This window comes from Sciurus carolinensis, chromosome 2 (assembly GCF_902686445.1).
Source record: "Sciurus carolinensis chromosome 2, mSciCar1.2, whole genome shotgun sequence".
NCBI classification, from domain to species: domain Eukaryota; kingdom Metazoa; phylum Chordata; class Mammalia; order Rodentia; family Sciuridae; genus Sciurus; species Sciurus carolinensis.
In genome coordinates this window covers 164202095-164215984 of record NC_062214.1, presented here as the reverse complement: position 1 = coordinate 164215984, position 13890 = coordinate 164202095, and the positions used below count along the sequence as shown (strand labels likewise).

Sequence of the window (13890 nt, the reverse complement as noted above, 5' to 3'; positions counted from 1 at the left end):
CTACCTGTGTGAGTTCTTGGAAGGAGGATTCACTGGGACCTGGGAGGTGGGGGGAGCACTGGTAGAAGAATCCTCAGAATTCTAAAGCAAGAGCAGGAAAATGATGGTGGAAGTGGAGAACTTTGGCTTCTTTTTTGTGCTTTCCCTATTGCTACCTGCAGGGGAGCTCAAAGCAAAGCCCCCCTGCCCTGAAAGAAATAAGATTAAGCACAGTCATTGGGAGGACCGAACATCCGTGTCTGAGGGAAGAGGAAGCTAAACGCCCAAGTTGTGTCTGATGGGTCTTTGAGGCCAAGATGGTTCTCAGCTATTCAGTGGGTCAGGAAAAGGTCTTCCCAAAGTATGAGGAGGGACTGAGTAATCTTTCAAATTTGTAATTGGATACCTTAGGGGAGCAGAGGCAGACATGGAACCTCAGGAATCTAGGTATTTAATACTAATGAGGCTGGCACAGCTTAGTGGTAGAGCACTTGCCTAGCATGTATGAAGCTCTGGGTTCAGTCCTCAGTACTGCCAAAAAAAGAAAAAAGAATACACACTTTGGGATATGGATTTGGTGAAGGAGCTAGAGAATGTGTGGGGGTAAAGAGAAAGATGGAGGAAGGAAGGAGTGAGACAGGCCGGGCAATCATCAGTAGTCTTCAGATCTTAACTTATACTTTACAGTTTACAGAACACTGATACTTTGCTTCTCTGTCCTGGCAATCACTGTGTGAGAGAGGGAGTGTGGTTATCTTTATCCACACCCAACAGGTAAGGAAACTGCTTGGAGAACTTCAAAGATTTGCCACGGGACCCCAAGTAACAGTGATGGCATTATGGCCAAAGCTGTGTGAATCATACATTTGAAGTACAAGCCCAAAAGTCCTGAGCTCCTGAGAAGTGGGGCTGGTGTGAGTTAGAGTTGGAGGTCGAGGGATTTTAGGAGCATCTCACCAGTCTTGTTCCATGGTGAGAGGTGGGATAACTGGGAGGCTCCTAGGATCCTAGGTTGAGCTGGGGAAAAGGAAGGCCATCACCCGCATGCCATACTCCAGACTCCTGTGGCCTGGCCCAAGAGGGCCTGCAAAGGTGCCGTGACAAAGAGGTATCTCTGGAGCCCAGGTACTGGGGGAAGCTCTAGGCAGGCAGATAAACACAGCAAGTTAATGTCAGGGTTTCAGTCGCCATCAGTGCCAAGTCCCTCTGACTCAGTGGCTTGGTAGGGACACTTTTGGGCTGCGTCCAGGAACTCTACCCAGCCTTAGCAGAGGACACACTTTGTTCTGCATTTCCTGCCACTCCTGGTGGCAAAAGATTGCAGTTCCACTGAGATCACGCAAGCTTGCTTTTAGGGAGCAGTCAGATGAGGCATGTGGTTTCCTCACAGTTAAACAGCCATGAACAAGCTGCAAGGCAGAAAAGATGGGCACTCCCTGGTGAGCAGTTCCTCCATCTCCTCAACAAATTAGATGCTCAAGACCAGCTGCTCCCAGCCTTGCTTACTTTGTTCTAGGAGGCAGCTCCCAATGGGTGTGTCCCCGTGGAAACTCTCCAGGAAAACATCTGCCTTCTTACTGAAATTTCACTCTAAAATCCCAAAGCCAGGAAAAGCCTAATTACCAGTTTCACTGACAGAGAAATCAAAGCATTTTTTAAAAAGTGATTTGTTTGGTTGGTGGGTGCTTGGAAGAATGAAGTGACTTTAGGATCTGTTTAGTTTCCATAGGCTTCCGTGGGCTCCCAAGATGCCATGCATCTGTGTGGCTGGTATTGGGGACATCATGGATGGCCTGTCTGGATCAAGAACCACAGCAGTTGTGCCTTGCTGCACTCTTCTGTAGGGAGATGACCAGCACAGCCCCCCACCCCCACAAAAAGCAACTCTTGGAGACTGAACCTTTGAGAGGGAAGGGGTGCAGTTTCCCCTCCTGTTCTGTGATTCATCCTCACCATTATCCTAGCAACCACTCCATCCTCAAGACTAGGGGTAGGGGGAGGTGGAGGCGGGCGCTTTAACACGGGAGATAGTGCAATGCAGGGACAAGGGCAGGACAGGGAATACCACTCACTGAAAGACCTCATCCCTTCTGCCTGGTGCAAGCTGAGGCACTGAAAGTCATTATTTCTGGGATATGACACACTCCTCCCAAGGGTACCTTTGATTTTCTGCTTCTGGAAAGCAATAGCCTAATCAAAATAGGTGAAGAGTAATATGTATATTTCAGTGGTCATCTGAGTCAGATGGACACATGCCCCAATTCTCTTCCTCATCTTTCGGATCTCAGCAGACTCACCTCTCACTGCACAATTCAGAGACGGGCACTCCGTAAATGCATTCAATAAATGTCTATGCCAAGGGAAAATAACTTGCTGGGGAAAGGAGGAGTCAATCTTGTATGTCTCCCTCCCTTTTTTCCTCCCTGTGCGACCTTTAGGGCTCTGGTTTCCTACAAGTAATGAATTATTTACATCTGCTCATAGCTATCAAATTGGTCCCTTCCAGGTTGCCAGCAGGGTGGGGCAGGGAGGAGGCTTTGTTCGGGGACTGTAAGTAGGAGGAGCAACTACCTTGTTCAAACAACGCAGACAGGTGGGTGCCTGCTTTTGCTAAGTCATCCTGAGAAGCAAAGGCCCATTGTGAGATCTTCTGTCCTTCCTAGCTCCTTCCTCCCCACTCCCTGGAGAAACCCTTAAGTGGGTTCACACCACTCGCGGGACTCACTCTGCACTTCACCATGGCCTACATCGCCAAGTCTTTCTATGACCTTAGTGCCATCAGCCTGGATGGTGAGAAGGTGGATTTCAACACCTTCCGAGGCAGGGCCGTGCTCATTGAGAACGTGGCCTCCCTCTGAGGCACTACCACCAGGGACTTCACCCAACTCAACGAGCTGCAATGCCGCTTTCCCAGGCGCCTGGTGGTTCTTGGCTTCCCTTGCAACCAATTTGGACATCAGGTGAGGTGTCCCTTGTGTTGTACCCAAGGAACTGGGCTGATATAGCTTGAGTAGGATAAGGGAAGGGGGAAATGACTTGGTATGTTCGAGTGTCTAGAATTGTGGGGCATGTTCTTCGTCCCAGGTCTTCAGGAGCATGTGAATACCCAGGGGCAGTAGACAAGCTCTGAGACTAAACACTGAGAGTGGATGTTTATATTTACTCTCTTCCCACTAGAATCCATAAAGGCTGGTACCAGGTCTATTTTTCCGTCCATTGTGTCCTCAGTGCCTAGGGTACTGAAGATACTCATTAAATATCTGTTGAATGAATGAATGGAGGAAATAGAAGGTCAAGAATCAAACTAGAAGTGGACTCCCTCGAGTTCTGCTCTTTAATGGCCCTTGGAAGAGACACTTGATTTTTGTTTTAGTCTCCTCATGTGTAAACTGGAGATAATACCATTTCATTCACAGGATTATTATGAGGTTTGTGAGGTAAGATATAAAAAGGTAACTAGAAAAATGTAAAGTATTATGGGAATGTAATCAATTTATTATTTAGATTTATTTAAGTAAGTCAGCGGAAAGTGAATATGGGGGAAGGGAAAGATTTGTAGCATGTATGTGTCTCCTCTGGGCATCACACACACCTGGCTCAGAATAACAGATCACGTAGTTATGGATCTTCAGCCTCACACCTCTAGTTATCTTTTAGGGATTCTTCTATTTCTACTTGTGATTTTAATTGTACTAGCAGGCAGAACGTCCCCAAGCGAACTCTCTAATTATAATCTCCTTAGTTCGATTCTCGGTGGCATAAGGGCAAGGTAGAATTAAGGGGGATGTAAGCAGGAAGGCTGAAGGATCACTGATTGACAAACCAGAGTCCAACCATTACTGCTCTCACTGTTCCTTCCCTCCCACTTCACCTTCCAACCTTTACCAGGCAGGAGAGACAGAATGGGTCAAATCTCTTTAGAGACACCTCTCCAGAGGTACCCCAGCCGTACCCCATCACTCCTGTTTATCTAGTCACCTGAGGGACCACAACCTAGGAGCCAGCCAGCCATTTGCGTGAAGAGATTAGAAGTCTAACAGATCAGTGGGCTCATTATGTTATGATGGCCTGGAACTGACTGGACTCTTCGGTTCTAGCAGGTCAGAGATGGGGACTTTTTCCATGAGGGAGACATCTGACTCAGACTGGGGAGGAAGAGGTGGGTTTCACTGGCCTTTTGGAGTTTTCAGTGTGGGGAATGCTGAGTGGGGACAGGGCAGGCGTGGCAGTGGGAAGGGAAAGATAGGCAACAGTTTCTGAGCTAAAGTTTTCATAACTGAGTACTCACTAGTGGAGAGGAGGAGCTTTGGACAGCAGCCTACAAGTGAAAGAAATAATTACATGTTCGCAACCTTTAGCTCTCAAGCATCATTTCCTTTACTCCCTGTACCACACCTATCCTAGAACCCTCAACCCTCTGTCCTCTCTGAGTCATTCCTGATGGTCATTAAGTAGTTCCATTTAGAGTACATTCATTGCTATCTCTAACTTACTTTGCCTAATTTATGGCATCTGAAAACTACATTTTCTTGGTTGGGGTCTTTCTTCAGCAAAGTGTCCTCCTTTTTGCACTTCGGTTCTAGGACAAAGCAGGATGAAAGCTAGACCCTCTAAGTCCCATTCCCCTGGGCCTCACTTTCACGTGAAGAGGTGAGCAGGGCAGAGGCAAAGGCTGTACTCAATGTGTAATGAGAAGCCAGGGAGGTGCAACCAGGGCAGGAGGAAGGGAAGGTGGTGGAGTGTAGAGCGTGTGTGTGCATGTGTAGACCAGGGAGGCAGGTAGGTAAGTAGACGGACAGGTTTTGGGCAGTATGACCTGAGCCTCCCTTCCTTTTCTTTCTCTGCCTGGAACTCAAGGTCACCTGAAGCTTTAAACAAATACTGCTCAGAATCATTGGAGTCAGAAGCAACAGTTCAAACATGCTAAACATTTAAGAATAAGAACAGCCAAGTGGGCCAGGGTTGTGGCTTAGTGGTGGAGCGCTTGCCTAGCATAGGTGAGGCACTGGCTTGGATTCTCAGCACCATACAAATAAATGAATAAAATACAGGTCCATCAACAACTGTATAATACACACGCACACACACACACATATATATATGTATGTATAAAAATCATTAAAAAAAAAAAAAAAAGAGCAGCCAAGTTAGGAACTACAAGGACTTTCAGAAATGCCTAGCACACCATCAAACAATAGCTAGGAGAGGGAAAACACCAAGTCTAGAGAAGGATAAAGCAAATGAACACCCATACAGAGATAAAGGATCCTGGGAAGGGATTGTAGGAGGGTGAAAGATTCGCATGCTGTGGAACCTTCATTTCCCTTCCCCTTTTCCATGCTGTCTTTCCTCCCCCAGGAGAATTGTCAGAATGAGGAGATCCTGAATAGTCTCAAATATGTCCGCCCGGGAGGTGGATACCAGCCCACCTTTACTCTTGTCCAAAAGTGTGAGGTGAATGGGCAGAATGAGCATCCTGTCTTCGCCTACCTGAAGGACAAGCTCCCCTACCCTTATGATGACCCATTTTCCCTCATGACTGATCCCAAGTTCATCATATGGAGTCCAGTGCGCCGCTCAGATGTGTCCTGGAACTTCGAGAAGTTCCTCATAGGGCCGGAGGGGGAGCCCTTCCGACGCTACAGCCGCACCTTCCCTACCATCAACATCGAGCCGGACATCAAGCGCCTCCTCAAAGTTGCCATATAGACGTGAGCTGCTCAGCACATGGATCTCCTGCTCTGTCCAGTCCCTCAGTGTCCTTCCATAGGATTCAGCGTGCCCTCGGGAGCCACTGCTGGACCGAAGCTTTCCCTCAACCTCACCCCCTTCATTGAAGAGCCTGCATCTCCCATCTGCCTCTTTCCTTTTCCTCCCTCAACCCTCTGGGGACAAACTTGGGGCTCAAATACTGGGCAGCAGGCTCTGTGCCTTCACAGAATGAGGGTACCTTCCTAAACCCTTCTGGGTGGTGTCTGAGAAGTGTGAAGGGCCCAGAGCCATCCTGCCAGATGAGTCTAATAAAGGGCAGATGTGGAAACAACCAGGCTCTTTGTGTTTTCTTCCTGGACAGAAGGCAGAGGGGTGGCACAAACTGCAGGTGGGACAGGGGAGTTGATAGCATGCAAAGGTGTGATAGGGGGAGGCTCTGATCAAAGGTTGGATACCTTGATTACTGTCTGGACAGCAGGCTGTGGTCAAGGTCTGCAGTGGCAGGAAATGTAAATTGTATTATTTTATGACTCTTCAAAACTGGGGGGGAAAAGAAGTAGTAAAGGGACTGGGGAGATAGCTCAGTTGGTAGAGTGCTTGCCTTGTAAGCACAGGGCCCTGGGTTCGATCCCCAGCACTGCAAAAAAAGTAGTAAAGAAGAGGAAAAGTGGGCCCTTTGGTTGAGCATACTGGGAGGTTGCTGGAAGATTATGATCAGGAAAACTTCATATCACTAAGTACTGAGACAACTAGATATTACCTGTACCTTGAGAAATTCTGGGAAGACAGTTTGGTCAACTTTTACTGATGGCAAAGGTATAGAGGGAGCAGTTACTGGAAACACAGAGAGCACTTTATCTTTTCCCTGATTAACTTGTTGAATGTTTTCAATCTTTAGCTAGAATGACTCTCCTATCCTTTTAAAATTCACATTTACTCTTGCTCTTCTCAAATTCATATATTCACAAATTCAAGCACAAGATAAACAAATAGAGGCATAAATCAGGTTCGCTTCCTCCTCCAGGAGAGTAGGGATATGAGAGGGAAGGCCTCCCTGAGAAGAGAGAGTTTACAACCTGCCAACACGACTGGTGCTCTCTGTGCCGAAAGTACCAACACCACAAAGGCCAGATTCTATCACGTTCTGGAAAAGATAACCCGCTGAGAGGCCACTGTTCCATCACTATGCCTAACAAAACTCATCCTGGAACCTTCTCATTTCGACTTTCCCTTCTTTGACCACTAGATGGAACATTTTACTTCTCTTCACTGAAGCTGTGAAGGGCTAGTTCTACAAACTAGACACCCTGCTTGAGATCCCAACATTGAGTAGGATGTATTTTTCCTTTAATCTGCTCCCCATGAGCATTTTCCAAGTACATGCATCATCTGAGAAGCAAACATGGAGTAGAGGTTAAGAATCCACACTGTCCGACCTTCAACGAAAGCTGTCATCAGTGGTGCTGTATTTCAAACAGGTAACCTGAGCATTATAGTGGGAATCCCCTGGCATCCTTCTGCAGGACCTTCTGCTAAATTAAGATTGACCTCAACTTGACTCTTCTAAAAACTTGAACCTTTCAGATTCCTTCTCTTAAAGCCAACCGCTGGGGGGAGCGAGTCACTGATTTTAGAGCAGTAACTGCAGAGACAAGTGGCTTCCCTGATGAACGTGAGAATTCATGTTGGGTGCTAGTATGATTGCTCATCGTCTTGATAGCGCTACAATTTGTTACATTCAAAACCAGCCAGCTATCCCAGATGTTGGCGTTAGGCCATGGGCATTTTAGGGTCTGATATGCCAGTATGGTGTGTTAGGTCTTTTCCATGAGGCTCCAGTTTAAAAAATTATTTAAGGATTCCCGAAGGAATGGGAAGCTTGATGTCTCTGTAATTTTGCAGAGAGTGTCAAAGGGGCATGCCAGAAAGAAGGTTCCTCATATAGGCAGAGAAAATGCTGTTCTTCAGACAAGATCTGACCAGTTTGGCTCCAGAGGAAACAGGAGTGGAGAAGGGGTGGAGCCTGATTTAAAAGGCCCTTCAGCTTTATTGAAGTTTTCCTTGTGTTGATAAAACCACAAAAAAAGTGTTCCTTTCTTTTATTTCTCATTTCATTTGTCACCCTTTCCTCCTCAGAAGCAGCAGCACGGGAAATGGTCATGAGGCAAAGCTTTAATGTAATCACCCACTTTCCTGGATAAATAAAATCTTTTAATCAAATTTCCCTGGGGGTGCTCAGAAGTAGAGAGAAGTCTCATTAGCAGGCTCTGCCAGAAGTGGGGAGATAATGCTGCTCAATTTAGAGGAATGATAGAGAATTGCTTCTCTAAGGGCTCTTACAAAAAATATAGCTAGGAAGAAGAGATTTGAGGGGGCCAAGGTTTAGAGACTGAAATCGATGACTATTTTCATGACTTATGTTCCCACAGCTACACCTTCTTAGTTAGAAATACTGAGCCAAACTCTAGAATTTTATTATAATCACTATCCCAACCATCATCCAAACTACCACTTATTGCATATTTACTATGTTCACACACTGTGCTAAGTATTTTATATACATACATATATATACATACATATATATACATACATATGTGTATTTATTATCATACAGATCCCATATCCCACGAGGAATTTTTATTTCTATTCAGAGAGAAAGTAGTTGGGCAAGAGACCTGTGAAAGACAAAGGGTTAGTAAACAGCTGAACTGAAAGTTAAAGCCAGGTCAGTCTAACTCCAAAGCATCTACTCTTAACTACAACAGTGCTTCTTTTAGCTTAAATTTTCCTTCATAAAGGTCACACACAGCTGTCCAAACCCAGCACTGCACATCAAAATGTTTCCACTTACATTATATCATTTGATTTTAAAACTTAAAGCGGTTTAATTGTTTCCATTCTTCTACTGAAGAAAAGTGAGGTTCAGACAGGATAACTGGTACAATGTCTCACCATTAGCAAGTGGCAAAGTCTATTCCAGACCCGGTTCTTTTGACTTCCTTTCTACCTAACCATCTCACAATGGAGACATATACTACAGCAAGAAACATACACTTTAGTATTAAAAGCCTCAAATTCAGACAGGTAACTTCCTTGCTCACAAAATGAGAGAATGAAAATGAAAGGATTTTTGATACACTCAAATAAAGAAATGTGAACATACACCTCTTCAGGATAAATTACAAGTAACAGAATATACCTGATTGTACCCAAGCTAGGTCATATATCAATTAATCAGTACTGGGAGATGCTAAGACCATTTGAGAAAGACAGAGCTAGCTAAAACAATACAACAACAACAAAAAGAGGCTGAGCTTTTAACTTCAACAATCTTATTAGCAAGAAGCTAGATAAGTACATGATGAAGCAATAATGAGGACTAGCCCAGGTTTCCAATGACACTCACAGGTGATTTCTTTTCCTTCTTAAGTCTCAGGAAGGGAAGTAAAGAGGACTAATGCTTTTGCCTGGTTTCTTTATTTGACCAAGGAAAAATAAGAATTCAGTGGAACTGAATTCAAGAGGTCTTTATTCCATTTGACCCACAGAAGGATTGTAGAAGATGATAAACACAGTATCACAAACCCAGCATCTTGTTGGTTAAATAATAATCAAATACATGAATAGGGTCTTACATTTGAAATTTTTGTAACGTATAGTTCAAAACAAAGAGATATTCTGCAATAGATAAGGATATCAGCAAGGGCATATGAGATCATACTCTTGGGCTTCAAATGACAAAGTTGGAAGCATTAGCAAATTCCAAGAAAGGATGATTCTGGAATATAGAGGCTATAATGGGTCTAGGGCTGCTATTTAAAGTAATGAATGCATTACTTTATTTAAAGTAATGAATGCAATAAAGCATTTTCTCTGCTTTTTGGATTCATTTCACCAAACGATTTCCTCAGCAGGTCAGATATAGATTTGCAGCAAAATGGAAAACATTTTCCAGGAATAAAACAACCGATCCCTAAGGAGCAGCTGACTTAACTTTTCTGTGTAATAAATCTTTATCTGACATGCCGAAATTCCTTGGAGTGCTGTCACTGATATTCTTAACCTTTTCCTAACCTTGACAGACCCTTGTACCTCATGTTTACCAAACATCACTGCTGGAAGGGAGTCACTATGGTAGCTGTGTGACTTTGAGCAAGTTACTTCACTTCTTTGTGTCTTAGTTTTTTTCTGGCTCTAAAGCTGGAATAAGAATGGTACTTATGGTGTTGTTAATGAGGATTAAATAAGTATACTTTAAATGGCTGGTGGCACAGAGGAAGTACTCACTAAACCTCAGCTATTATTATTACTATGCTGTTATATAATAAAGCTTTTCCCTGGTATCAACAAAGAACAATTTGCTCGCTTTTTTTCCTTATAAGCAAAGCTAGCTCAGAATTTTCAAATCTCTTATATGTGAAGAGGAATCCATTTTGTATCTAAAGCTGGACCCCTTAAGTTCTGATTTCAGAATGAGAATAATTACCTGAAGCCACCATGTTCTATGCTGTACTTTATATACTTTCCTAAGTATTTTACATTAATTCATTTGGATCTCCTAATAGTGCAAAAGGAGTACATCATATTTTATTATCCCAATGTTACAGGAATGAGACAATGAAATCCCAAGCAATGCTATGTTTAATGATTATATTGATACCTGAGAGACCTAACTGCTTGAGTTTATGACCTCCCCATAGTTGCTCTTTCCTTTTCATTTTAATGAACACAATAACTTTATTTTATTTATTTATTTTTATGTGGTATTGAGGATAGAACCCCAAGTGCCTCACACGTGCTAGGCAAGCGCTCTACCACTGAGCCACAGCCCCAGCTCCATAGTTGTTCTTTCAACTATGCAAAATAAGACATTCTAAGATCCCTTTGGAGCAACTGAAACCATACTATGCAGATTTTGCCCTTTTCAACCAAATGTCCTTTTTTTCTGGTGTAGGATCCCCTTTAGGACATATTACATTTATTTGTCATATCTTGTTAGTCCCTTCTTGTCTGTAATTGTTTCTCAGACTTTTGTTGTTTTCAATGACCTTGACAGTTTCAAGGAGTACTGGCCAAGTACTTTGCAGAACGCCCTTCAGTTGGGATTTGTGTGATGTCTTGCTCATGATTAGACTAGGATAATGGGTTTTGGGAGGAAGACCACAGAAGTAAAGTGCCATTCTTCTATCATATCAAGAGTACATGCTAGACTGACTAGGATCTCTAGTGGACAGTAGGCTGAGGCAGGGGAACTTGAGGATTCAAGATTTGATCAAACAACTTTATTTTGTGAATTTAGAATGCAAAAGAAAAATTAATAGACTGATATAGAAGAAAATGAAGAGAAACAGTCAAATACCACCTTCAGTTTCTCATCCCCTGAGAAGTCAAGATTCTGTCTCTAAATCAATTCAATCAAATACTGCAAGAAGTCAAAGTGGTTGGAGCTGCCCTCAATTCCACTGTTAAACCTAGCCCATATTATTCAAAGAATTTTCTTATGACAGATGGGAAAAATACTCTGCCTTGTGTATCTTATGATATTGTATTTTTAAAAGCATTCTTTGCAAAGCCTATGCCAACAAAACAAAAATGCAGGCTATAATTTCATTGCAATAGAAATTCCATTTTTTTAGTACTTTAAACATTTTGCTTTCAGTTCAGGTGGTAAATTTGTTTATTTAAAACTAACCTAGAGAGCCTCCTGTGTGCCAAGCACCACACTGGGTGCAAGGGAAATAATATGAAATATAAGTGGTAAATGGCTCCTTCTCTCAGAGAATTTCTAATCTCAAATAGAGAGATACATAAATGTTATACTGTGGTATGATAGAGGTATAAGCAGGGTGCTACTACACATGTAGACAAAAAGGGTGGGCCAGATCAGAGAAAGACTTTCAAAGGAGATCATCACCTATATTATCTTAGATATTTAAGAACCCATCACGGACACAAACCCAAATAAATAATTTTCTCATACTAGACAAAGGGGCCAAAAATATGCAATGGAGAAAAGATAGCCTCTTCAACAAATGGTGCTGGGAGAATTGGAAATCCATATGCAACAGAATGAAACTAAACCCATATCTCTCACCATGCATGAAACTAAACTCAAAATGGATTAAGGACCTCGGAATCAGACCAGAGATCCTGCAGATTATAGAAGAAAAAGTAGGTCCAGATCTTCAACATGTCGGCTTAGGACCAGACTTCCTCAACAGATTCCCATAGCACAAGAAATAAAAACAAGAATTAATAACTGGGATAGATTCAAACTAAAAAGCTTTCTCTCAGCAAAGAAAACTATCAGCAATGCAAAGAAAGAGTCTACAGAGTGGGAGAAAATCTTTGCCAATCATACTTCAGATAGAGCACTAATCTCCAGAATCTATAAAGAACTCAAAAAACTCTACACCAAGAATGCAAATAATCCAATCGACAAATGGGCTAAGGAAATGAATAGACACTTCACAGAAGAAGATCTACAAGCAATCAACAAACATATGGAAAAATGTTCAACATCTCTAGTAATAAGAGAAATGCAAATCAAAACCACCCTAAGATTCCATCTCACTCCAATTAGAATGGCGATTATCAAGAATACAAGCAACAACAGGTGTTGGCGAGGATGTGGGGAGAAAGGTACACTCATACATTGCTGGTGGGGCTGCAAATTAGTGCAGCCACTCTGGAAAGCAGTGTGGAGACTCCTTAGAAAACTTGGAATGGAACCACCATTTGACCCAGCTATCCCACTCCTTGGCCTATACCCAAAGGACTTAAAATCAGCATACTACAGAGATACAGCCACATCAATGTTCATAGCTGCTCAATTTACAATAGCCAGATTGTGGAACCAACCCAGTTGTCCTTCAATTGATGAATGGATAAAGAAACTGTGATATATATATATATATATATATATATATATATATATATATATAATACACACAATGGAATATTACTCAGCTATAAAGAATGATAAAATTATGGCATTTGCAGACAAATGGATGAAATTGGAGAATATCATGCTAAGTGAGATAAGCCAATCTCAAAAAACCAAAGGACGAATGATATCGCTAAGAAGTGGATGATGACACATAATGGGGGGTGGGAGGGGTTAGTGTTAGGGTTAGAGTTAGGGTTAGGGAGGGGGACAAGAATGGAGGAATGAAGGACTGTATAGAGGGAAAAGAGGGGTGGGAGGGGTGGGGGAAGGAAAAAAATAACAGAATGAATCAAACAGCATTACCCTATGTAAATTTATGATTACACAAATGGTATGCCTTTACGCCATGTACAAACAGAGAAACAACATGTATCCCATTTGTTTACAATAAAAAAAAAAAAAAGAACCCATCAGAGTCAACTAAGGCAAAGTGTTGGTAGGGCAAGAGGCAGGGAAGATGCATTTTAAGGTGAGTGGGCAGCATATGCAAAGACATGAAGCTAAGAGAAAGTTTGACTTGTTCAGGGAACTGCAAGCAGCATGTAATTACCACAGTGTGGAGTTAGTAAGTGAAGGGGTGGGAGTTACGGATTCTAAAGTTAAGGCAGGAGTGGCCTGGGATATAAGCAAGAGGCTTGTTGACAAAGAATGCTAGAGACCCCAAAGGAGGCTGGAGACCTTATAAGACCTACATGTTTAATAAAAGGGCTTGACTATAATTCTGAAATTGGCCTCAATTCTGAAATCACACTCGGATTCCAATGTTTAGTATATGTTACCATTTACCAGCCTTATGACATAAGTAAGTTGCTTAAACTATCTGAGTTTCAGGTTTTTAAAAATCTGAACATAGGGAGATGAATTCCTATTTTGAAAGGTTGTTGTGGAGATAAAAAGATAAAACAAATGCACAGTGCCTGCCACACAGTAGGTGATCAAGAAATGGTAACTGTTGGGCTGGGATTGTGGCTCAGTAGTAGAGCACTAGCCTAGCATGTGTGAAGTACTGGTTTTGATCCTCAGCACCACATTAAAAATACATATATATATAAAATAAAGATATTGTGTCCATCTACAACTAAAAATTTTTTAAAAAGAAATAGTAATTGTCATGTTAATTATTTTAATATCTTGAGTGTTTTGTTTTTTAAAACCTTGTTATTGAAGTATAACATATACAGAAAAGTGCACAAATCATAACTGAAGAGTTCTATGAAGCATCAAGTGAACACTTCCCATGTTAAGTA

At 42.4% G+C, this 13890-nt stretch overlaps 1 protein-coding gene across 1 annotated transcript; it reads left to right on the top strand.

The window, feature by feature from the left end:
- The first annotated feature begins 100 nt into the window (after nt 1–100).
- Nucleotides 101–6012, top strand: Gpx2 (glutathione peroxidase 2). Its single transcript, XM_047540047.1, has 2 exons — nt 101–2939; nt 5338–6012. The coding sequence occupies exons 1-2, from the start codon at nt 2718–2720 to the stop codon at nt 5686–5688; spliced, it is 573 nt and encodes a 190-aa protein (XP_047396003.1). The 5' UTR covers nt 101–2717; the 3' UTR covers nt 5689–6012.
- Nucleotides 6013–13890: the final 7878 nt, after the last annotated feature.